At 42.5% G+C, this 23,546-nt stretch overlaps 1 protein-coding gene across 1 annotated transcript in view; it reads right to left on the bottom strand.

Annotated features, from left to right (window-relative positions):
• PLA2R1 (phospholipase A2 receptor 1) overlaps nucleotides 1–14,331 on the bottom strand; it is a 43,008-nt gene extending 28,677 nt beyond the window's left edge. The window contains exons 1-9 of the mRNA XM_074594505.1: nucleotides 14,144–14,331; nucleotides 10,390–10,773; nucleotides 7,978–8,145; nucleotides 6,713–6,886; nucleotides 5,480–5,593; nucleotides 4,652–4,795; nucleotides 3,501–3,689; nucleotides 1,851–2,008; nucleotides 392–499 (exon numbers count right to left, since the gene is read on the bottom strand). Coding sequence (XP_074450606.1) covers nucleotides 392–499; nucleotides 1,851–2,008; nucleotides 3,501–3,689; nucleotides 4,652–4,795; nucleotides 5,480–5,593; nucleotides 6,713–6,886; nucleotides 7,978–8,145; nucleotides 10,390–10,773; nucleotides 14,144–14,243 — 1,539 coding nt within the window. The 5' untranslated portion in view covers nucleotides 14,244–14,331. The remainder of the gene's footprint in view (nucleotides 1–391; nucleotides 500–1,850; nucleotides 2,009–3,500; nucleotides 3,690–4,651; nucleotides 4,796–5,479; nucleotides 5,594–6,712; nucleotides 6,887–7,977; nucleotides 8,146–10,389; nucleotides 10,774–14,143) is intronic.
• Nucleotides 14,332–23,546: the final 9,215 nt, after the last annotated feature.

The following is a 23,546-nucleotide window of genomic DNA, read 5'->3' as shown; positions in this document are numbered from 1 at the left end:
CACCCTGACATTCCATTTCAATGTATGAAAACCATGTGTGGGACGAGGCATCATATAACAGCCATTATTTGCACAGATGGTGGACAAAAGGGTTTTCACTTTTGATCTAGAAAGAAATAGGAACTTGGGTCACAACTGCTGACAACGCAACGAGCCATGAAAGGCATCTTGGGAAAGCTTTTAATCTTACATTAAAATTTAGTTTACATACTTTTAAGGCAAACAATAAGATTTTTCCTAGAAAAACATGCATGTCGTTAATGTGAAAAACTATCTATCTATTTACATCCTTAAGTTCCGTAGCTATATTTAGAGGAGGTTTACTATATAATTCTATTTTATTAGTAAGGCTCTAAAAAAAAAAAAAACCAAAAACCACAAACCCCCTTACCTCTGGGCAACTTGATTCCAGCTCAGGAGATACATGATTAAATTCCCCTACTTTTTTGCAAATGTAGAAAGATCTGTCTTCACATTTTTTAACTTTCCAACGTCCCTCCTAAGGGAAAGAAAAAGAAGTATATTCTGTACATATCCATATTCTCATGCAAATCTATACACACACATTAGAGTATACCCCCTCCTGCTATTTTAACTTTTCAGTAAAACCAAGTAATTTTTCTCACTCTGTTCATTAATTAATCCTTAGACGGATCATTCATTTCTACCAACACTGTCACCAGGACTTTTCAAATCAATCATATAAAAGGGTTTGTCTCTTTGAATCACTCTTTGGGATGTAATGCATTTTAATTAACTAACACTACGGCTGTGCCAGAGCACTTACTTTTCAGAATAGATAGGAACTTTCTTCCTATTATAGTTCTTTGTAAGATTAATCTTTATATTTGAACAGTCCTTACTCAAGATATAAGAAAGTTTGTATGAAGTAATTTTCAGACATCTATATATACTGGAGAAGTACCAAAAATAATGCTTGAAGAATTATAACTTGAACTTCCTTTTCCTTTGTATTTTAAATTTTCATTTGTTTGTTTACACTTGCAAACTAAGTAAACTATGGTTTTGTGCATGTAAAACCCAAAATTTTACCAAAGTCCTATTTTCTGCTTCCAATGGGAACCCGCTTTTCCAGGTCACTGTAACTGTCTTGGCTTTCCCATGAGTTAAAGATTGCAACCTGGACCCATGACTGGAGAAACAACAGAAACCCTTTTGTATACAGTTTTCACACTTCAGCAAAACACAGTTTACCAAAAAAAAAAAAAGGAATATAGTGCCACTCATGTAAGCCAGTGAATTTAAGTACTGTTAATTGTAAAAGTAAAGTAAATTTATGTCCAAATTAAAAAAAACCCGACAGCGCGATGAGTTGTGATTTGACAAGACACTGTGTTATTTGAACATTACTCCCAGTTTTACTGCTGTCAACTTCTATAATTTTAAGTAGATGCATAAAATTTATAAATATTGACAAGAAGATAAAATAGGCACAGCTGACTTTTTCAAAACTTTAATTTGAAGCTTGCAAGACAGGGACTGATGCATCATACATTAGAATATACACTACTTGGATTTTAAATTACTTTGTCTTTACCAAAATACCTGCTCATATTTGTTCTCTTCCATTCGGCAAGCTTTATGTATGTAACATTATTTTTTTTGACCATAAGCTCAAAACCTATGATTAATTTTCTGTGCATCAGCACTGCAAAACGTATTGGTTTCCAAAGGCTACATTGTATTTATCACAACGTGAATCTATTAGGAATCGGAAGACAAAGTCTACAGGTCATGGTTTAAAAAAGTACGCACACTGAGAAAATAAATTATTATGAGCCAAAATAAAAGCATGTGTCTAATTCTTTCAAAAATAAAAGGAAACTTACAGATCCTTGTGCTGAAACACAGAGTTGGCCTGTTCTTTGAAAGGCGTCAGGTTCTTGGCTGTGCCAGTTAGAGAATTTTACTGGGGTGCCATCTGACCACTCAAAAACAACCGCCGTGTTATTGCTGTATAACCCAATCCATGTTTCAGTTACATTTTCTGTAAAAGAATAAGTGAGTTCAGATTTCAATGGTGAAGAAATAATGCCTGTTGTTCCTGCAACATCAACACCACTGTTCAAAATTATTCATGCGATTTTCATAAGAATTACCTTCTTTCAGGACAAAAAAAAAAAAAGTAGCTGTATGAACTTTAGGAAACCTCACCGATGAGATAATGTTCTGCTGCCCTTGAAGACTAAATTGTTTCAAAAACAGATCAACATATGTGATAATAAGCTTTGAAATCCTGAAAAATACAAATCAAGAGCATATGCACTTTTGTGAAGTGCACGGGGCAGAAAGCCTGACATGGAAGGGAAAGATCTCTTTTTATAGTCTTCCATGGCACGCTCAGCTTTAGATTTCTCTGAGCGATGCTTATAAGTTCCAGTTGTAGCCACAGGAGCTGGCAAACATAAGACAGACAAGCCTTGGGGTTTGATGCGATGCCTTACTTGACCGGCTACTACAGCTAGAAGAAGTATACGGGCCTTCGGGCACAAAAGCCCTTCTCCTGAAGAGGAGCCTGGAGTAGGTCTGAAACAGAAGCAGCAGATTTGGAAGCTGAATGCAAGCTGAGAACGATTACATCCATTCATCACAGCACCTCTGGAAAAAATGGTACTTGGTATCTATGGAGGATGCTAATAGAGGTGAGGAAGATGATACAGTGGTTAATCTCCTAGGAGAAAGACAGACAGGACAGCGAAGAGGATGGACGGCAGGAGGGATGGTAACGGGAGATGATGTCCAGTAAATCCAGTGTAACGCACTGTCCTCCAACCACAGCTGATGGGACAGAGTTGATAAAACACGTCACTGTGCCCCAGCTCTGGGAAGCTTAAACTGATGGCCAAACTGTGCGGCTCTGCCAGCACACCGATGTCAGCTGGAGGCACAAAACACTCACTTTTCTTTGCTGCTGTTATGACAACAAAAGTCTTGGCGTCACTGCACCAAAGAGTTTTTGTTCATTAAGTTCCTGTGTAATTATGCTACTTCTTAGGACAACGTGGACTAGCAGAACTCCTTTGATACACCCTGCTGCCATCAAAGGGGACTCTGCCAACATACCAGTGGCAGCAACTTTGCAGTGTGGACAAAGCCAGCTTGAAAAAGCAAAAGATACTCTGAATTGTTGTTGCTTCTAAGCACAATTCTTGCATAGATGATCACTGAATGCTTTGCAACAGTTTGCAAGGAACCAACCAAGAACAGGAAAGGACAAAAGCTAGCAGGTTTACTGCGGCCTCGTTGTGTTTACTTTGTTGATTCATTTATTTTTTTCAAGTATGGTTATTGGAGAAGGTGACACTGTACCTTTTTAAGACTCCTAAAAGGAGCATGCATCATGCTTTCTTCTTTGTAAACACCATTTGGGTGTCCCTTGCAATATAGCGCTTAAGTGGCTAACAATGTTAAAGGACTGCACAAAAGAGCATCACGAAAGGCTTCAAGAAACACTGCACACTTTAACTGCCCAAACTCACCACTTTCAAGCAAGTTAAGGAGCAGCTCTGCATCTGCCATGGAGGATATACTAATGAGCCCGCTACTGTCACTTTGGCATGAGATGAAAGCATCATTCCAGCTCTTCTCCTCTTTATGAAGTCTGTAGCAGTTGCGATTGTGTGGGTACCAGCCAGGGTCACAACGAGTGGCATAATACTTCCATGTATCTTTTAATTAAGCATACAAAGTTCGTGTATATTAGATAGAACTGCCAAGGTTATGTTATCTTACAACACATTTAGACCCATTTTTATCTCCAAATGCTGAAAACGGTCATCCAAGATGACTTAAGGAGGCCAAAACACATGTTCTGTGGAGCATCACCTACCAAGCAAAACAAAATTTCTCCCACTTTATTTTATGATGCAACCATTTGGGCTGCTGGACTAGTGCAAACACACTAATGGATCTGCTATTCAGTTTAGAACATGTTAGATCTCCCTTATTACCTGATTCAAAATCAGCTAAAGCTTTTTCAGATGCATTACCTCATTATCTGAAACAAGCAGGGAAACTTTCTTTTAAGTTATCAGGAAGAAGTTGAAGCTGTATGACTTGTTCTTATCAAAACAAAAATTAGTGTTCTAATAAACTCAATTCTTTACCTTTCCCACAGAATGGGAGTCTGAGGCACTCTATGTACTATATATCCTATACTCATTATATAAACACTTTAAAAAAAATATTTGTACAATGGGTTTTTTTGTATATTGAAAGTACAGGATGCCATAAAATTAACTGCAAACTTTGAGCTGCATTTATGCAACTTTCTTCTCTTGGGCGACTGGTTAATTCAATTCAAAGATGAAAACCTATTTTTAAACTCAAAAGTGTGGCTCTATTGTAATATAAAGAGAATGAGTATTGTGTAAGCCACTGATCATGTAAGGAACCAATTAAATGCCACGTATATTAACATTATTTGCTATTTTTAAGACTCTCGACATGACTTTATTTAAACAGAAGGAAGTGTTACTACTTCAGTTAATGTAAACTATTCACCTTAAACTTGTGAATCCATACATTTAGTCCAGCTAGGACTCTATTCTGATGACTTTATATTCATGTGGCTTCCACTTGTTCTCCTTCCACACCCACAAATAGGCTACAGTAACATTGATGGACTTACCCAATGTTTCATGCTCTGTCTTATTTAAATATTTTTTGCATACAAAAGGCAATCCAGAGTCACATAAATAACTTTGCCAGCCGTACTTCAATTTTGAATTAATCACTGCACAATTATTTTCTCTAAAACGGTTATCAGAGACATCTGCAAGCACATTTTTGAGAAGCACAAAGTTACAAAAATTCAACATGGTTACTTGTAAAATGGTGTTGTAAGGCTCTCTGCACCTTATTGAGTGAATATATAAACATCCCTGCACACCCAAACTTCTAGTAATGTTACACCAATGCTATGGACAGCTGAACATTGACCATGATTTACACGTGAGGCAATCCCTCCTTGGCTGCTGCTATCAGATGAGAGGCTGAAATAAGCTCTAGTGTCTTTGTTATATCTGCTGGTGGACAGACCTCAAAATGTAGCAAGCCAAGTCACAAAGCTCATGTTAACATGCTAATGTTAATTACAGCACGTTAATGTAAACAAACTGAAACTCCTTTCTCCCACGAAACCAGCCAGAGCAAAGCTTTTAAATATGCAATTGGAATGCTGAAAACACCCTTAGAAGTAAATGATGAAAGGGCTGGATCATTAATGCTTTGAACAGATCCATCTCAATCGATGCTACGTCCCTAGAAGGGGCTTTTAGTTCATTAATATGAATAAATATTTCTAAAAAAAAAAAAGAAAAGAGGTACACTGGTTCACTTGATTCACTTTTCAAATGCAGCTGTGGGAACAGCCCTCTTGTATCTAAGCTGCAGTTCCAGAGAGTGTACAGTGATACACCGACACTGCTACAACATAGCCCAGAGGAACATCAAGTACTTGCTCTCCAGTTCACAAAGGCCAGCGCTGCTCCATCTGACCACTGCCAGCCAGCATCTTCCTCCAGGCGATTCAGGCCCGTCCACAGCATCACGTCTGTGGCATTTAACTGCCCTGAAACAGAAAAAAAATAAACAAAGTAATACTTCACGCTTTCCCCGTGTTTTAAAATACCTAGAGGTACAGATCTGCTGTCCTGACTTGTTACAATAGGAATAAAACAAAACTTCAAATTAGCCTCCAGGAAGTTCAGGCTGTTTTTCCTGTCCTTAGAAAAAAAATCTATTACTTTGTTAACCAACACAGAGATGAAAAGGAATAAACTCAGAAGTCTGCATCCTTCAAAAGCTCCTCATCCCGCAAACCCTTCCTGCAGAAGCTGTTGCTGACCTCAGAAGTTAAATCTAGAACAAGCAGCGACATAAACGGTGGCCTGTTTCAGCTTTCTGTAAACCAAACAACTTGCAGTCCCTTTACAGCCTGCAGGCGTATCAAAAAGCTAATGAAATAATTTTAAAAACTTCCCCCTAGCTTATATCCTGTGATTGAAAATCAGCAATGATGGGAAGCAATGGGCAAGACACCTGAGGCAGCCTTTCACACCACGGCTCTGCCACCCGTTCCTCCGCTTGGTCCTCCCCACACACGCCAAAATACCCAGGGAAGCCACGCTGTCGGAAGGCTCTGCAAAATTTGTCTGAGGTGCTTGCTGCACGGGGGAAAGCAAAAGACTTATCAGAGAAGGAATGCCATCCATTTATGAAAGCAGAAGTGGCATTTTTCCCAAGCAGGACATTGACTTCAGGCCTGCAGAAACGTTCTCGTCATTCACATTTGGTGAAGTCCAGCTCGCAAAGGAGACTTAACAGGAGAAAGGGACGCCAGGGCACATTGCAGAGACGGTAAATATTTGTGTAATTCTCCAAAGAAAACAAACACGCTCCATAACCAAGAATGAATGAGAGTCTCTGTGGGGAGGGAGAATTAAGACAATGACACCCTCACACAACACCTACCGCCACTTCTGCGCTCGGGTCATTAAGGCTGTAACTCACCTTCACCCTTGCTTTTCCAAACAGCTCCACTGAGGCACGTTACGTGACGCGGCCTCGCAAGCAGCAATGGGAGAGACATCGCACAGCATGAGGCTCCAAAGCCTACCCCTTTTCCATGGGTAAAGTGCAAATCTAACTACGGGTTTCCTACGAGGGCCCCAGAGATGCGTCTACTCACTGCTTAAGTTACTTATGTAGTCCTGCTCTTCGGGGTCGGTGACGCTCAGCAGGTCCCCTCCTTGCAGCTGACAGGTGGCCCGTGCCTCGCGCCAGCTCAGCACAGACGCCAGGTTGAACTGGTAGCAAAGGTGCGTGTTTGGGTTCTTCTGCCAAAAAGTGCCGCAGCCGCTCTCTGCTCAAAAACAGACTCGTCACCAACAGCCCAAGACTACAAGCTAATCAGAAATACAACACTTTGAACAATTCCATTAATTAACGACAGCAGCATCCCAATGGAAGCACGATTACAAACTCCTTCCATGTTCCTTTGTTAAAGAACATACGGAAATAGGGCAATAACAGAATAAAATGTTGCTCCATATTTCCTATGGTTGATAAAATACTCAGGAGCTGATCTGCAGCTGGTGGTGGTTTTCACAGCTGCCATGAAGCCAAGAGAGCTACATTTTAATTTATACCAGCTGATCACTTGTTCCTAAAGCTGTATGTTTGAAATATTCAAACCATGAACACCTCACCCAACTTATGGAGGCGCAGTGACTGGATCTCCTTCTACCTTGTACTCAAGAGAATAGACTTGCTATAATTACAAAATATAAGCAAGGCTGAAAATACCACCTATTATAATGGTTGCCCAGAAACCCCCATTACAAAGACACATTTACAGCTGTTTTTAAGATGCTTTGGAACAGAGATCTGAAGCGTAGCTTGAGAAGGGAGGGCTTTTCTAAACCACATCTGCTGATAGAAGATACTATTTTGCTTATTTATGCAAGAAGCTGGAATATTCACAAAGATTATACATCCAAAATCTTTCCGATATCAAGTATTTTTAAAGCTATCGCTTCTAAGTGCGTTAGGCCCAAGACGTGTCCCAGGTAGTGCACAGAAGAAAGGGAATGTGCAAACGCAGGACGTGACTTAGCACGAGCAGCCCTTACTTTACACGCTTCAGAGGAGCTCCTGACGTATCACTGGGAGGGAGAGGTTGAGCTGCGGGGTGAGGTCAAGGGGCTGCGCAGAACAACATCCTTTTGCTCACCCCCCGCAGTTTCGCCTTGGGGATGAGGACGTGGGTCTCCAAAGGCCAAACATGAGAAATTATGATAAAATTTGCCAAAGTCGTCTTTTTGTATTTTTTAAAGAGACATTCCCCTCTGACGGAAGGGAAGTAATCCAAACCAGAGCGCGTCCTAGAATTATTAATAAAGAGCAAAGATGCTCTTGGGGCCGGGGGGAGAGAGAAGACATGCAACATCTTACCAGCATTTGGGCAAAACCCCCATTTTTCATCCTGTTCATAGTGAGTTGTTGTGGCACACCAGTCAAACTCCTTCCCATCTCTGGTACACTCATAATACCACTTGTTGTTATATTTAAATGGAAAAATGCATGGGAAACCAAAAGAATTTCCCAGCAAGGTGTACGTTTCTGGAATAAATAAAACGCAGAGATTAAAAGAATGCAGACCACAGAAATTTCTTTGCCCCCATACTTCATTATTCCCATTTTTAGCAGCAATGACAAAAATAAAACGTCTAAAATTATTTTCTCATTTTAATTTGTAATTAATAACACAGCATTACAAATATAAGCAGCATAACTTCAGTGAACAGAATTTGTAAATAACACTTTATGAAATCTGTCACCATGAAACAAGGCACGCTCTCATAACTTACTACGCTCAAAAAAACCAACAACCCAAGCCTGAATAATTAACATATAAATTCTGCACTTACGTCTCAGAACAACTACATAAAACAATAGTTATCGGAATCGGTACACGCTCAGATGCAAACTCTACTTAGGTTTTATTTGTTAGTCTATGACAACTGACCAATTTAGCATTATTTCCCCTCTTTATGAAGTGGATTTCTAATGTTTTTTCCATTCTCTTTGTCATTCTATGGGAAAGGAAATGCAAAAGACAAAGGAATATTAAAGAAACTTTTAAAAATAAGTTTTCATACCATGAGGAATAGTAATCTAGCTAAAGAACTGACGTTACATACAATTGTTGTCACAATTAATTAATGCCTTATAAAATATTTAAAATATTTTCTATTGTCCTTTGAGCACCAAAATATCGAGAGAATCCAGTGCAACTGAAAGCAATAAAAGCTTCACCTCAGTTGAGTGTCTCCTTAACCTCAGAGCTTCTATAAAAGGTCAAAGAACCACAATCACACTTAGAATGAAATTGTTTGTCAAATATCCCATGTTGATAGCCTAAAGATCAAAGTCCTTCAACTACAGAATCAGCATGTACTGCCAGGTTCCTAGAGGTTTCCAGAGTTAATGGCTGGCTGTGCACATATAAAAAAAAGCAGTTTACACATTGTAAATCCCCTTTAAAGCCTTCTGATATGAACAAATGATACGGAGAACACGGGTTTAAAAACATCAGGATTGCTTCTCTGTCTGCCCGCTATCATGCTACCTACGGAGGTGCAAGGGATTATCTCAGTCCTGGCAAGAAACCAAATTTGACAGCTATAGACCTCTCACCACAGTTATATACATTTATTTCTTTGAAGGTAGAGATGCACCCCCCCCAACCTGGTGGGCTAACAGGCTGACTTGTGTTTACTTGCATGTGCATAAGCTAAGGTAGAAGGTGGAAAACAGAAATTGGAGGTGGAAGAGATTTTGACAACACAATTAATTACTTTGGTCCTGAAACCAGGCTAGAAGTATCTGCCTAAGGCTGATCCTCTTCTCCCAGGCGTTGCAGCACTAGGGCTAAACCAGGTCTACTTTCATCTCGCTATGCGTACATAGCACATGTGTAAGACTTTTTGCGGGTTTAAATATTTTCTGTCTGGTCTTAAGTATAAACTCCGCTGCTAGGTTTTAAAGAAGAGGCTGGATGCTATAGTGCTTTCCCAAGTTAACACGGCTCCCAAAGGAATGACTTTGGAGCTAGCAGAGGCCAAGCCCGGCTACACCTACAGAGGAAACCACTGAGTCCAGATCTGCAACCCAAACACCCAGTTCAAATGGGGAGAATCAACAGCTCCAGTCTGAGACATGCTGTGCAAACATTAGGTCTCTCCTTCTACAGAAATGCCGAGGAAGGGGTCAAGGTACAGTCTGCCTGTTGCTGTTGGCAGTCAAAGGGTTTATCTCGGTCCTTATACCTAGAAAACCGTTCAGGTCTGCAGACCTGGATCTTGACATACATTCCTACGCCTTCACTAGCTGTACAGCGGGATTAATCAAAAGCCTCATCTCTGCTCCGAAGTTTGGCACGTCCAGAGTCCAGGCGCTGAACGTTGCAAACATTCGGTTCATGCACGCTGTGACCACAGACTGATTTTCAGTGATAGGAATTCCAAATCCTTCCTTATCTCTCTTTGGGTTTATCTGATAACGAAAGCTGCAGGACCGGCAACAGCAAATCCTTAGTTCCCCCTTTTATTTTACAGAGGATTTGAAATTACTATTTCCTGTTTTGCAAGGATACTGGTGCTTTTCTGGGTCCACATAACAGATAAGGAAAAAAAAAATCGATTTTGTGGTATGCTCACCACAACTATTGGATACAAAAACCCCAAACTTTGAGTCCCAAACCACAACAGAGGCTGGAAGGGATCATAAGCACACGACCTTGCTTCAAAAGAACTTTTGAAAACTTTTCCCATCTAAATTTCTACGACAACATTTTATTTTTACCTTGAAATGGTAGTTCACAAAGGTCTTCATCATAGGACATGTACTGTTTCCACTGAGAAGTCGATTTTTTTTTGGCCACAATACGTTTGCTGTTTTCAACGGACAATTTGTACTCTGATACACCAACTAACGCTCCTCCATCGCAATTCCACCATAACGAGTATTGAGTTGAATCACATTCAAGCATACTTAACGGCTGTTCTGGTCTACTGACGTTCAGTCCTAGACAGGTACTTCTGCCTATGTTGAAAAGACGGCGATTGGACACCCATTTCCATAACATGTCTTTTGAGAGTCGACCGCAGTCTTCCAGAACAAGGCCAACTGCATCTGCTTTAACGCACAAGTCGGTGTCTTCACTTTGGATAATAAATATCCCTTTGTCTGTAGAGAAATAAAAGAAAAAAGTTTCAGTCTGTAGAACACTGCAATTGATCAAATTGGATCAAAAGACAAATGTTTTAGTTGGGAGCTATTTAGGAAGAAAACTGAAAATATCCATCAGAATAACTGGTGCTTCAAAAAATAAGAGTACTGGTCTAAATTTACTGCCAGCTGAGTTTTTAACATGTGGACCACTTGCAAGATCACAAAAATAAGGCTGGGTAATATTTCTCAAGTTAGATAGCAAAAAAACATGGGGCACCCAAAAACATCAGTTACGTTCAAAGAAACAAAACACTGGTCACCAAGAAATACGCAGTAATGGAGCACAGGTTTAAGTGGTACAAGAAGTCATACCGTAAATTGTAAAATAATTCTCAGGGGATAGATCAGAGAGTGCAATTAAGGTAAACGCTAAGAAGTTTAAAGCTGACTGCCATATTCTCCACCATGTTTATTCTTCACTCTCTGCAACTACAGAGGCAGAAAGAAAATATTTCGCACTGTATTGTAAACAGGATACAGAAAAGGTAGGATTTATCCATACCATAAGAGCTGGTGGGCAAAGGTTAAAGTATGCCCTCCCTACTGGATGCATATTGGTCAACCATACATGACTACCCTGGGCCACAGCAGATGTTGTGAGGTTAGACTGACACCCCGGCTTTCTTGGAATCGTGTAGAAATTCATTGAACTATGTGACATCACTTAATAAGTATGTGAAAAAAAGTCAGCTGTTTAATGTCTTGGGAACAAATGTTTAACTGAGCATATAGACTGAAAAAAAAATAAACAGCTAAGGGCAGCTGAGGAACTGGAAATCAGCAAAATACAAACTTACAACAGCTCAGCTACTTCATTCACTCTGAAATCCAATGGTAGTTAACCCACTGAGTTCCTCTCACGTTATAGGCAAGATACTTATTTTATGCCTCGGGAGATTATGTGTTGAAAACCTGAGCAGCAGTTCCATTTTGCCTTGACATTTTACTGTGATGATTTCTGCCACGTGTGCTTTCCAGCTGCTGCAATTCACTATACCTAACACCTTGAAGCAGTAACTATAATTAAAAAAACCCCTCTCAAACTGGCATAGCCCACATCTAAAGTCTGAGATGCAGAGGTCCACCTGGATGCTGCGTCTGGATTTAGTACATACGGTTTAGGTGTAGCTCTAGAAAAGAAAGTCTTTCCAAGCAGCAGTGGGACAGTGCTGTGTAACAGGCAGACGGGAGATCAGCTCACCAATATAATACGCACACAAGTGGAAGAGAGATATAGACTACGGACAGGTTTTTGGTTACAGATTCTGTGAAGAGCACATCAAGTAGTCTGACTTACAGAGAGGACGGAATCACACTGCCTTTCTGACCAGCAGCAGGTGAGAACCAGCCCATCACACGTAATTGTATCTCCCAAGCACCTAGCAGCTGTCCTACGTCAAGGCCTTAACCATCTGGGGCAGAGTTCCTTTAATCCATCATATTTCCACAGCCCTCAGGTGTCTGAGCTCACTCAAAAACCATCAGAAAACACTCTGTGACAGATACCCAGCTTGATCGTTTGCTTTTGACTTTTCTGTGAAGTTGTGCAGTTTGTGCTGGTTTCATCCGTCTTATCCAACCCAATCCTCCATGGGCGACACAGGCATCGCTATCTACGTGGCCAGAAAGGGTTCTGCCTCTCATGCTAGGTTATGTCTTTTCCACAGCAGTCTTATCTTAGTTGACCAAGAAAATACACTGCTAATTTACTAGATAAGTGGAAGCTGGGATGTTGTTAGCACCAGCAAACACTGATTAATGAAGTTAATTCACCATGATACTGGGATTCACACTTAAATAAACTTCTTATGCAAACTCCCGATGTACCTCCACCTTGACAGAACCCAGCAGCTCCCATGCAGCAGCTCCTGGGGGTGAGGGGAGCAACACCACAACCCAAAGATGAAGGATTCTCAACCTTTGAATGCCTTTATGTGTAAGGCTCTTAAGAGTTGCAATGACTGCTGAGAAAAGATAAGGGTCTTACACAGTATACACAAATAACCCAGCTGGAGGATCTCTGAATAATAGCACGCTTCCCTTTTTCGTTCGGCAGCCAAGAACAGCCAGACCATAATTCTTGAGCCACACAGGCCCCTTCTGAATGTGGTTTCCATTCCCCAACTAACAACGATCCAATTGGCAAGAGAGCCGTGCTGGTCTGAGGGCTTGCCAGGCCACCGCCAGCCCAAGGCAGAAGTAAGACACAAGAGGTGACAGGCTCGGTGACAGCTCCATGGGCCCCAGCCCAGCCTTCTCCTCAAGTGGGGCAGTGAGACAACTGGAGCAACACCAAGCCATGGGAACACCTCCAAGGCTCCCCTCCTTTCAGCTTGCGAAGCTACACCGTCCATTTTACAGGTGCTCTCACAGAAGGGTTTTGTTACAAAGCTCCTGGGGTCGGGTAGGATTCTGTGCCCAAAATCCTGCAGATGAAGAGCTGCAAGGGGTCTATAAACTTGCAAGCCCTAGAGGACGCAAGGAGAAAAGGAGATAGCCTATGCGCTAGGAACTGGCAGGGTGGAGGGAGGCCTTTGGAAACATCCCACTTCTATATCCAGGCCCCTCCATACAAGGACAAGGAGACAAGAAACAAAGCGAAGCCCCAAGCTGATGTGAAGCCGCAGATGAAGAGCTGACAGCTGACCAGTACCTCCAAGTTCCTGTTTACTTAGGTTCAGCATAGCTAATAGGGAATAAATGGCTGTAACAAAACTAGGAGAACAAGATATCTCCACTTCCTTCCTCCTCACCTCCCACTTCCTTCCCCGTCAAAAAAGCAGTGAGAATTGCTCATGTGGTAACAGAGAAAATAACTGGAATTTATTGGAAATGAGAAAAACATAACCTATACTCCCTCCAGGTGCAACTAAAGCAACGGGCAGTGGAATAATAAGCGGGGAGACGAAAAGGGCACAAGGCACAGCCAGGGGGGCAGATTCGCGAGGGTTCACGCTTTCGAAACCCCTCACCCCTGTGCGGGGCGAGCCCTTCACCCTGCCCAAACCCCCGGGCCGGGGTCGGCCTGACCCCAGCCGGGGACTCGCCCCCGCCTCGACGCGTCCCGGCAGCGCTGGGAGCCGGCGGGGCGGGACAGAGCCCCAGGCGGGGAGGCCCGAGGGCTTCCCCGCCGCTGCCAGCCCCTCACGGTGCAGGGCGGGGACGGGGCTGGGGGGCGAACGGCTCAGCCCGGCTCGGAGCGGGGACTCCGCCGCTGCCCCCCGACCCGCCGCGGGGACCCCCGGGGTGCGCGCCCCGCGTCCCCCCCCCAACCCCGTCCCTGTCCCCGTCCCTCCCCGGGCCGCCCCCCGGAGGCGTCACTCACTCCGAAGGGAGGGCACCTCGTCCCGGCGGAGGGCGGCGGCACCCCGCGCCCCGCCGAGCAGCAGGCAGCAGGCCAGGAGCCGCAGCCGCACGCCCAGCATCGCCGCCGCACTGCGCCCACCCCGCGCCGCGCCGGGGGAGCGGGCCCCGCCGAGCCCTGCCCCGGGGAGGGCAGAGGAACGATCCCACCCCGGAGGCGCCCGGCAGGAGGAGGAGGAGGAGGAGGAGGAGGAGGAGGAGGAGGGGCGGCCCGGCCCGGGAGGGGCGCGGGGGAGGTCGCGGCAATCGCGCTGGAGCCGCCCGCCCCCGTCCATGTCCCCGGGACGCGGGGGCCTGGAGGGGGGACGCCGCCGGGGACCGCTCGGGCGGGGCTTGGAAGCGGCGCTCGTGGAGCTCGGGTCGTCTGCCCGGGTCGGGGTTGTGGATTCAAGCGGACAAAAAGCTCTGTACTAATATTATTCTCCATCTGAAAACACTTACTTTCTCCAGGTGCTTCTAAAAAGAACCAGAAAATTACACAAAGGGACTGGAAGTGGGGGACCACTGGTAGCCCAGCCCGTGTTCACAGCTTTGCTGCCCTGTCCCTGAGCATCCCCGCTTCTACACACCTCACCCAGAGACTGGGTTTTTGTCAGCTGGGTCAGCTTGTCCAGTTGACTGGCCACTGAATGAATGCCACAACTCGAAGTCATTTTACATTTTGGCACGGGGAAAAATAATTGCCGCCTTCCATTTCGTTCATCTCTGTTTTCATTCAAATATTCGCAGGAGTTGCCCCACTTGGGCTGAGTTTCCATCTTTATGGAAGCTACGAATAGTGGAGGGAAAGTCGAAAGCAGAACCTCCGGGTTAAAGATAGAGAAGCTTTACTGGAAATCAGCAAGACAGATTGCTTTTAATCTGCATAAGCAAGTTCCTGCATTGTTCTTTGTGCATAGCAGGCAAGTATATAAATGTATACATAAATGTATAAAAATAAATGTACAGTGTTGGAGCAGAACTGAACTGAGCCTCAGTTCCCCCACGTCCCCCTCAATCACAACACAAGGACGGAAACAGAAAGCTCTGGGCTTGGGGGAAGTTTCTCCCTGGTAGTTGGGTAGAAGAAGGAATTGAGAAACAAGCGAAGCCGAGCACTTAGAAAGGAGCTAACTGAAGGGGTTTCTCCCACTTTAACAGATGATAAAAATGTCTGGCAGAGAACAAACGGCAGGAAGCGTTGCTGAACAAGCTGTTCTAGAATGGGCCTGACTTTGCAAGGCAGAAGGGCTGTAACTCTTAAGGAACTGCAATGTACCTCTCAGGAAAGCTGCAGCTTTCAGAGAATTTCAGATTCTGCAAGAGAAGCTTCTTAATGAGACGTTTATGAAAATCTATCCACTCAGAACTGTCTACATCTCTTCAGGAGTATTTGGCCACTGCTTTGAGTACTGAGCTACAGAAAAGGGCTCTCTTGCTCCAGAACCTGCTTCTGGGTCACACTGAGAGATCATGCTGTGTTCGTGGTACTACATTTTTTTTTTCAGAAAAAGGTGCCAGTGACAAAAATGAGGTTGCTCTCAGCTGTGGGAATGAGCCCCACCTCAGCTGGATTTTTCTGCTCATTTCAGTAAGACCAAAGTAAGCACCTTGTGATTACAGATTCTTAATAATGAATATCTCAACAACATTTTTGAAAATATTTTACTAAATGCAAATTAGCAATTTATTAATTCTGAGTAGTTTTCCTTTCTTCTTTTTTTTTCTTTGATATTCACATCTTCCTCTTTGACTAAACAGTTTTTTACTGTCTTGACTCTCTTCTGTTCTTGCTAAACTTGTAAATCTTTTCCAGTGCAGCTGGAAATACCCTGGCCTGGGTATTTATAGCTAAGCTATACCTACTTCATTATAATAATAAGACATCTTTGCTGGCATGGTAGCTTGTAAACCAACATGGTTGGCAATATTTTCTGAAGTAAACTTGATGACATAGTTTTTATTACATTGCTCATTAAATTGTATAACTTTCCAAATTTAATTGTTTATTTATTTATTTGTGCGTGTATTTGAAGCTTTACCTGTCTTCCTTCAAGGCATTTGCTGGAGTGCTTTGGCTCCTTTGTTTCATTTTCTGTCTGGCACCAACTTTTTGTAAATATTTTTGTCTTCTTTTCTCTGTCGGTGATCTGTTGTCTTTCTTTTTGTATATACTTGGACCCATATATATATATTTATTTTTATATATGTATATATGCACTTGTCTGAGCTGATCTGCCTTTGCTATTGAGGTAGTCTACACAGATGCTCAATACTTTCCCCTGTCTTTGCTTAGACATTAACTCAGCCTTCTGTTAAGAGGCCTCTGCGAAAATATGAACCCACTGCGCGTTCATGGCCCTGATCCACAAATACGAGTCCTCATCAAATTCACACTAATTTTGTTTTCTTACAAACCCATGGCTTGTTCAAGGCGCACACACACAGATCCAGTGGGTCGTGTGCTCAGCATCTTCTCATGCAGTAATTTCTGTTCATAATCTGAAGTCTGAGGGCAGGTCTCTCTTTTTTTTTCCTGCCAGCCAGAATGGGAATACCAAACCAGAGAACAGCTAAGAAGAAAAATCAGTACCAAAATCACTTGCATTAGCCATTCCCCACAAACAGCAATTCCATCTTTTTCAAAGGCACCATCCTCGGTCCTGTTTAGCCCTGAAAAATGACAGTTCCCAGGCATCTCGGGTCAACTCCCAAGTCTGTATTCATCTTCCCTACCACTTGAAAGTTTTCCTGTTTAGCCCAGACACAGAACTACTCTCATTTTTCAGTTCTGCCACTCCACTTAACACCTGGCTACAGGCACTACAGGCGCTGCTTCCACCTCCCCTACCTCCTCTGACACGTCCCAGCCATGCCCAGCAACACCCCTTTTCCTTTTGGCAGCTCTGCCTGCGTGTTCCTGTTACACCACTCCATCCCCCCGTGCTCCCAGGCAATCACTGCAGCTCCCAGGCTCTGCAGTTTCCGTCCCCACCAGCCCGCGTCGGATAGACCACCCTGCAGGACAGCTTACACTGGCCAGTTCCAGGTTAACTGGAAACCCTCGTTGCAAACTGACAATTTAACGTTTGCTAGTCAGAATGTGTTTTTCTAAATGTGACCCTTAAGTTTTATTAGCTAGGTGTTCATAGCTTTAGGCTGTAAATGTCTTTTTCCAAAATGAAAAACTCCCTCATAGTGGTGACACCAAGAGCATTAATAAAGCCTTATGCCTCTAAAACTCTGCTAGGTAGCTGCTATTCCTGCACGGCTGTGGAGAGAGTAACTACCTACGCGGCTGCTTCTGTGCCACATGAGCCACCTCTTGGGGAATCCTCTGTCCCTCTTCTACCAGTAAGCGCTCACTTGACACAAATCCAGAATGGTTGGTTAGAATATAGTTGCTTTAATGTTGGGTAGAAATTTTACTGTTACTGTAAATCTAGGATGTCAGACTGGCTGTTGACAGGCAGTAGTATCAAATTCAATAGCAGACAGGCATTTAGTAATCCATCTGATGCAGAATTAAAGTCAAAAAATCAAATACAGTAATACTTACAATAAAACAAAACTGGGTGACGGGGCCAGAACTGCCTCTGGCCCATCCTCATTAGTTTCTCAAAGCCCGTCTTTACCTTATCCTTTCCCTTTGAGATCCTTGGCACAGCCATACCTGGCATATCATTCATCCTCCCATGTAACAGTCATTTTTTTGCCATTCTTGTCCTTTTCTCACAAGGGTTCCCTTTCCATGCTTACCCAGTGCAGTACTACATATGAAATCTGCCTGCCTTACCTGTATTTTTCCCATATTCAAGGCTTTTAAGCAAACACTCGCTTTACTAATACATACACGCTGATACAATGTGTTTCACGTAACTACCAGCAACTAGAACAAAAATACACATACGCTTATAAATTATACACACTGCAGTTCCAAATGCCTCTCAGCAGTGGGGCCAGAAGGACATGGGTAAAACAGGGGGTGAAAAGAGTCCTGTGCAGCATCCTGAATGTGCTGTCAGCATCTCTACAGGGAATTCCAAGAAAGCAGGGAAGCGGCTGTGGCTCGCTCTTGCCTTTTGCACTCTTGCACTCCTTGAGGGGAGGAACGCTACCAGATTGTGCGAGGAACGGTCTTGGATTTTCCCTCAGTCGCCTTTTACTGAACTTCTGAGAAAAGCCAGTGTTAGGTCAGGACTTTGGATCGGTTGAGCTGAACTAAGTCACACTGGCACCGCAGAAAGGGGAATTACACGCAAAGAGCAAACATTCAGTAGCACCATCTCTTTGTCCGACGTCTTCATGCAGCTTTTAACTACTTCTGCTCCCAGCTGCCCCACGTCTGAATTTGTTGGCCTAGGCAGCCTTTGCCTAGAGATGTTTTGCAGATTAGTCCTGTCCCTGTTAACTAGTGCAGGTGTGCGGAGCTCAGAGCCATAACGTACCACTGAGCCACGGGTTAAAGCGTTTCAAGAATTTGTCACGTAACTGACCTCAGTGTTTAACTTAAATCTTCAACTCTGGCAAAGAAGCTAATTAGCCGCTTAAATTTTAAGTATTTATGTGCTTATAATGACTTCAAGCTTTTGTATATGCCCACCTACATCTACAAGGTAACAGAGACACATAAGTACTTTGCTAACCAGGGTCACCATGCTTAAAATATACATGGCTGAGACTTCCATTGTTAGTACTATTATAGTGAAATCAATAGGAGAATGAGAGACTTTTTTTTGCAAAGATTTGCTGCAAAGGAGTGGTTAGTGTGTTCCCAAGAAAAGCTGTTAATATTAGACTGTAGACTCCTTTACTAAACAAACCTATGACTCATTGTACTCAATACCAGGAATTATGCATACTGTAGTCAACAAATGTTATATTTTTTAAACAAACCAATAAAGCTATCATTTAATTGCTTAGCAGATATTTTAGAGTAAATATAAATCCCATAAAGCTTTCACAACTTCTGCTCTGTGGTTTAAATGCACCTGAAAGACTGCTAGTTTTCTCTGTGCTTCTTAATCATATGTTAACAGGTTTGTAGGCAAAACTATTCCTGATTTGTTTGGCCAGAAGTGTCTTCTGCCCTGTACCGACCAATTCCTTTAGCACAACCCTTCTTCATTTTATGAGAACAAAGCTTCTTAAATCAGGGTAATAGGGAATAACAAGGTCCCAATGGAAAAAAAAAAAAAAAAGGAGTGGACATTGATTCTGACGATGAATCATCGAGGACGCTGTTTTTATCAGCTCCAGGAAAAACGGTGCTTTCAAGCACAAGTCCTCCACGTGTGCGTGCCCACACTGGCGTGCCCGTGCTGGCGTGTTTGGCAGCAGAGCTGCAAGGCAGCACAGCAGGAGTCCAAACCTGCAGCTGTTGGTCTCCAGTGGCCACCACCAAAACACCTTGCCAGGTCCCATTGCCTTTCTGTGCATCCCGCTGATTTAATGGTACTTGAAACAGGAGCGTGTCCACAAGCGGGGCTTGGCTTTGGTGTAAACTGGAGTGGGCAGAAGCGAGGGTAGGGCATAGACCTAAGAGACTAAGAACAACAACTTAGGAAGGATAGACAACCACTAACAACGTGCCATCAATCTAGTCAGAAAAAAATAATTGGCTGGGTGTAACACTCAGAAGGAGGATGTACGCTTGCAGAAATTCTGGGGCATAATGTGGACCCGGCGCTGCCATGAGTTGACAGGCTGGGAGAGGGTGTGCCTTTGCACCTTGTACACTCCTCTCTGCAGAGGAGATCTGTATCTCCAGCCACGCATACGCATTGAGACTCAGAAATCCTACAGCTAATGGAAACACTTAGTGTGCTCACAGAGAAACCCAAAGCAATTTTACTCTGCCTCTTTCCTTTAACCAGCTTCTGGTCAGGTGGAATGATTTTTGCATTATCTTTATATTCAATAAAAATGCATAGACATTTATGGGGTTTGTTCTCTTCAGTATTTTGTTTTGTGGTAAATCTGATATACAGTCGGTCTCATGTTTGAGGATTTAAGAACCAGGAATTAAGAAAGTCTGAAAGCCAGAGCTCCCCTTGGCTTCAGTGTAGTGTTGTCCCAAATCTGGGTTCTTTATCACCGTGGTGAGCAAAGAGCCGATCCACACACAGAGGCGAGGTATTTATTTCACTTCTGCCCAGAGATGGGTGGTAGGTGGTTCATCCACAAAGCTAGCACAACTTGGCTTATACACTGTAAGTTTTTACAAAAACCGGCTAATTAGCATACTACTCACCCGCGGCTCACGATTTCACAATAAACTCCTGTTGGCTACTTGTATTCTTGCTTCAAATTAAAGGTATAGTACATTCCTAAATGACTCTGCATGCTCAGTGAGCGGGGGTCTCATCTAGGAGATGTACAGTTTAAGATTGGGAGGTGTGGTTTTCACATTCTAATGAGCTAAGTTCACCTAAGGGACGCATACTTTTTATTTTCAACACTTTGTAACAACCAGCAACCTTGCAGTTTTAACAGAATGCCCCAGTTTTCCCTGCGTGAGGTTCCTTGTGTCTTTTTGCTATCAATAGGCTGATACAACACATCTGTTTCCTTTGATTACCCAAGGTCTTTTCTTCCTTAGCAACATCTTATCTGCTTTGCCTTCATCAGTAGAATCTTTCTTCATTACTTATATAAATATATTTTGTATTATATCCACACACACATAAGGGTAAGCACCAGGGAACCACTTGTTAAAATTTCTGCTCTCTTCTCTGAATTTTATGCTGGTAAGACAATCAAAAAAGAGAAAATATTTTTCCTTTGCATCCTTCCATGCCCAAATTGAAAATTTGTTAACAAGCGTGAGGAATTAAATTAGATTGATAAAACTCAATGATCTTCAGTCACTACTCATTTCAGGTAGGAGGAGAATAACATTTGCTGGTGGATTGTTTTCCTGTGAAAGAACTGGACACGTTTGTGAGAATAGCGTCATTTTTCTGTAGGGAAATTTTGTTTGCTAACAGCAGGCTGATTTTATCATCAGATGTGAATGTGCAGTTAAAAAACTTAAATGCTTTAATTGGAATAGAGGAGATGCTCTGACTATGAATCACTGAAAGGCTCTAACGACTTCCTAACCAGTGGGAGTGACTTGCCAACGGTGGTCTCAGACCAGTCAGGCCAGGTATCTTGGCCTTTGACATGCAGAAAGGCAGGAAAGTTCCAGGCTATTCATCTTTTTCCTCCTTTATCTCTTTATAGTCTCAGTATGGAAGAACTTAAAATTTAATCTAAGTTAATTAAATCAGTAACTGCACAGAAAATCACATAAACTGAATTAAACACGTTCAGACACTTTTGCCCTTATTTTGGAATAAAGATTAACTAGATTAAAAGCAGTAAGATTAAAAGTGAACGTTGTCTACACAGCTTTCCTGTGGATTATCCAGCTCACAATAAATTCCTAGATTTATTTTGGACTGAATTTCCTGAGTGCGGGTAGTGGACAAACGCCAGGGACAGCCATTCCACAAGCTCTTTTGGGATGCTGACTAATCATCCACAGTAAATACTATGTTCCGTGACAAGCATCGCTTTGTGATAAAGCTCTGTATCTGCCGGATTCAGAGAGCGTCAGAAGGGGAATCCAAAACCTGCAGCCTACGGGAGGGAGACGTTGAACTGGTTTCTTGCAGCTGCTGTCCCAGGCAGCTTGAAGCAGTAGCTGCAAGTACTCTAGGATGAACACGAGAGGTACGGCTCACTGTAAAATCAGTAACAATTCAAATTCTCTTGCTTGACCGTGGTTCATTTGATTGCCACATTTGTTGGCTCATGACACATTACCACAGAGGACTTTCTCTCCCTGCAGACGCTGGTAGGGGGGAAGTGTGTCAAATGGTTTTGTAACAATTCGTTGATTTTAAGGATTTCTAGGACTCTCAGCCTGAACTGCTTTTTTTCTGGTTTGATATATGTTCAGGCTTAGTTTCTCCATCACCTTTGAGATTATTGGGGAATTTGCTTTTGTTTTTGTTTTTGTTTTTTGGTTTGGTTTGGGGGTTTTTCCCCCCCTGTGTGGATTGGGGTGGTTTTTTTGTTGTTTACTTCTTTTTTTTTTTCATATCTGTCCTTTTTCAAATCTACCGTATCCTAAAACAGAAGCAACTGAGGGCTTGTTACACGGTAATTATACTACAATTATAGGTTTGATTTTTAAAGTCAGTTGAAAGTTTTAGAGAAAGCAAGCTTTAACCCCTCACCTAAGAAGATCAACAAGAGATACAATTTGCGTTTGAACTAGACTTATTAATTTTAAAGCCTGAAGTTGGTGGTACACACTTTTCCAAACACAGTTAATATCCAACTGCTGAACACTAAATAGGAATTTCCTGTTTCTTCATACATAAAGGCCTTGGGTTTATTTACACTCCTACCTCTTCTAAATGTGGAAAGAGTAATGAAAAAACCCACTGTTGAGAAAAGTTAACTGTGTGGAAAAAGGCATTTGAAAAAATGCATCATGCCTTGTGAACTTCATCTATCCGAATACAGAAATGTCTTGAAATGATTTTAAAGTTCTGATTGGATTAAAAATAAATAAATTCTAGTGTAAATAGCATGAGGAGGGGAGAGGTTGCAATGAAATCCAGGTTTTTGTTCTCTCTGCTTTTGCATGATGACTGGTAGAAGAGAGAAACTGAGCCAGCTTCAATAAACAAAGTTCTCATCTACCAAGGTCTTTGAAAAGCCAAAGCCTTTGTATTTGTCTGCAGTACCTGTCATTATTGTGCTCGTGTTGCTATCTGTCAATATTGGCTGAATATTCCTAAAAACAAACAAATGTATAGACTTTTAGGGGTAGAATACATTCCAAATTACGTGCGATGAGTATACATTATGCAATTGTATCAGTTTTAGTTTTCACAATTCACTGTGAAATGCAGGAGAACATGAACTTATTTTGTGCCCAGAGAATACAACAGACTTAAAATACAGTTCTGTCATGGGTGCAGAGGAACATTCCCTTCCTCAGAGCAGGAAATTAGCAGACATCAAAATACACGACGTTTCATTAGAGGAAAAAAAGGAGAGGTAACTTGCAGATTAAACAGAAAATAAGCACTTTGCCATGTAGTTCCGAAACGATATTACTGCTGTGACACTTACAAAATGAATGGATCTTTAGCTTTAAGCAAGTTGTGCAATTTAGGGATCACTGTAAAAAAGAATGCCACATGTAATAAATCAGAGTTGCAGAAATGGGTTGCTTACAGCATTCATCCATTAACTCATTTCCTTGAGAAGGATCACAAATAGAAGACAATCCAGACTCGTTAAATCTCATGCGCTGTCTTAAAAAGGGGGGAGAGGAGTTACAAAATAAGCTCTGATTATGCCAAAGCATGAGAAATGTGCTA

This window comes from Larus michahellis, chromosome 7 (assembly GCF_964199755.1).
Source record: "Larus michahellis chromosome 7, bLarMic1.1, whole genome shotgun sequence".
NCBI classification, from domain to species: Eukaryota; Metazoa; Chordata; class Aves; order Charadriiformes; family Laridae; genus Larus; species Larus michahellis.
The sequence above is the reverse complement of the archived record's forward strand: the minus strand, read 5'-3'. Positions and strand labels throughout refer to the sequence as shown.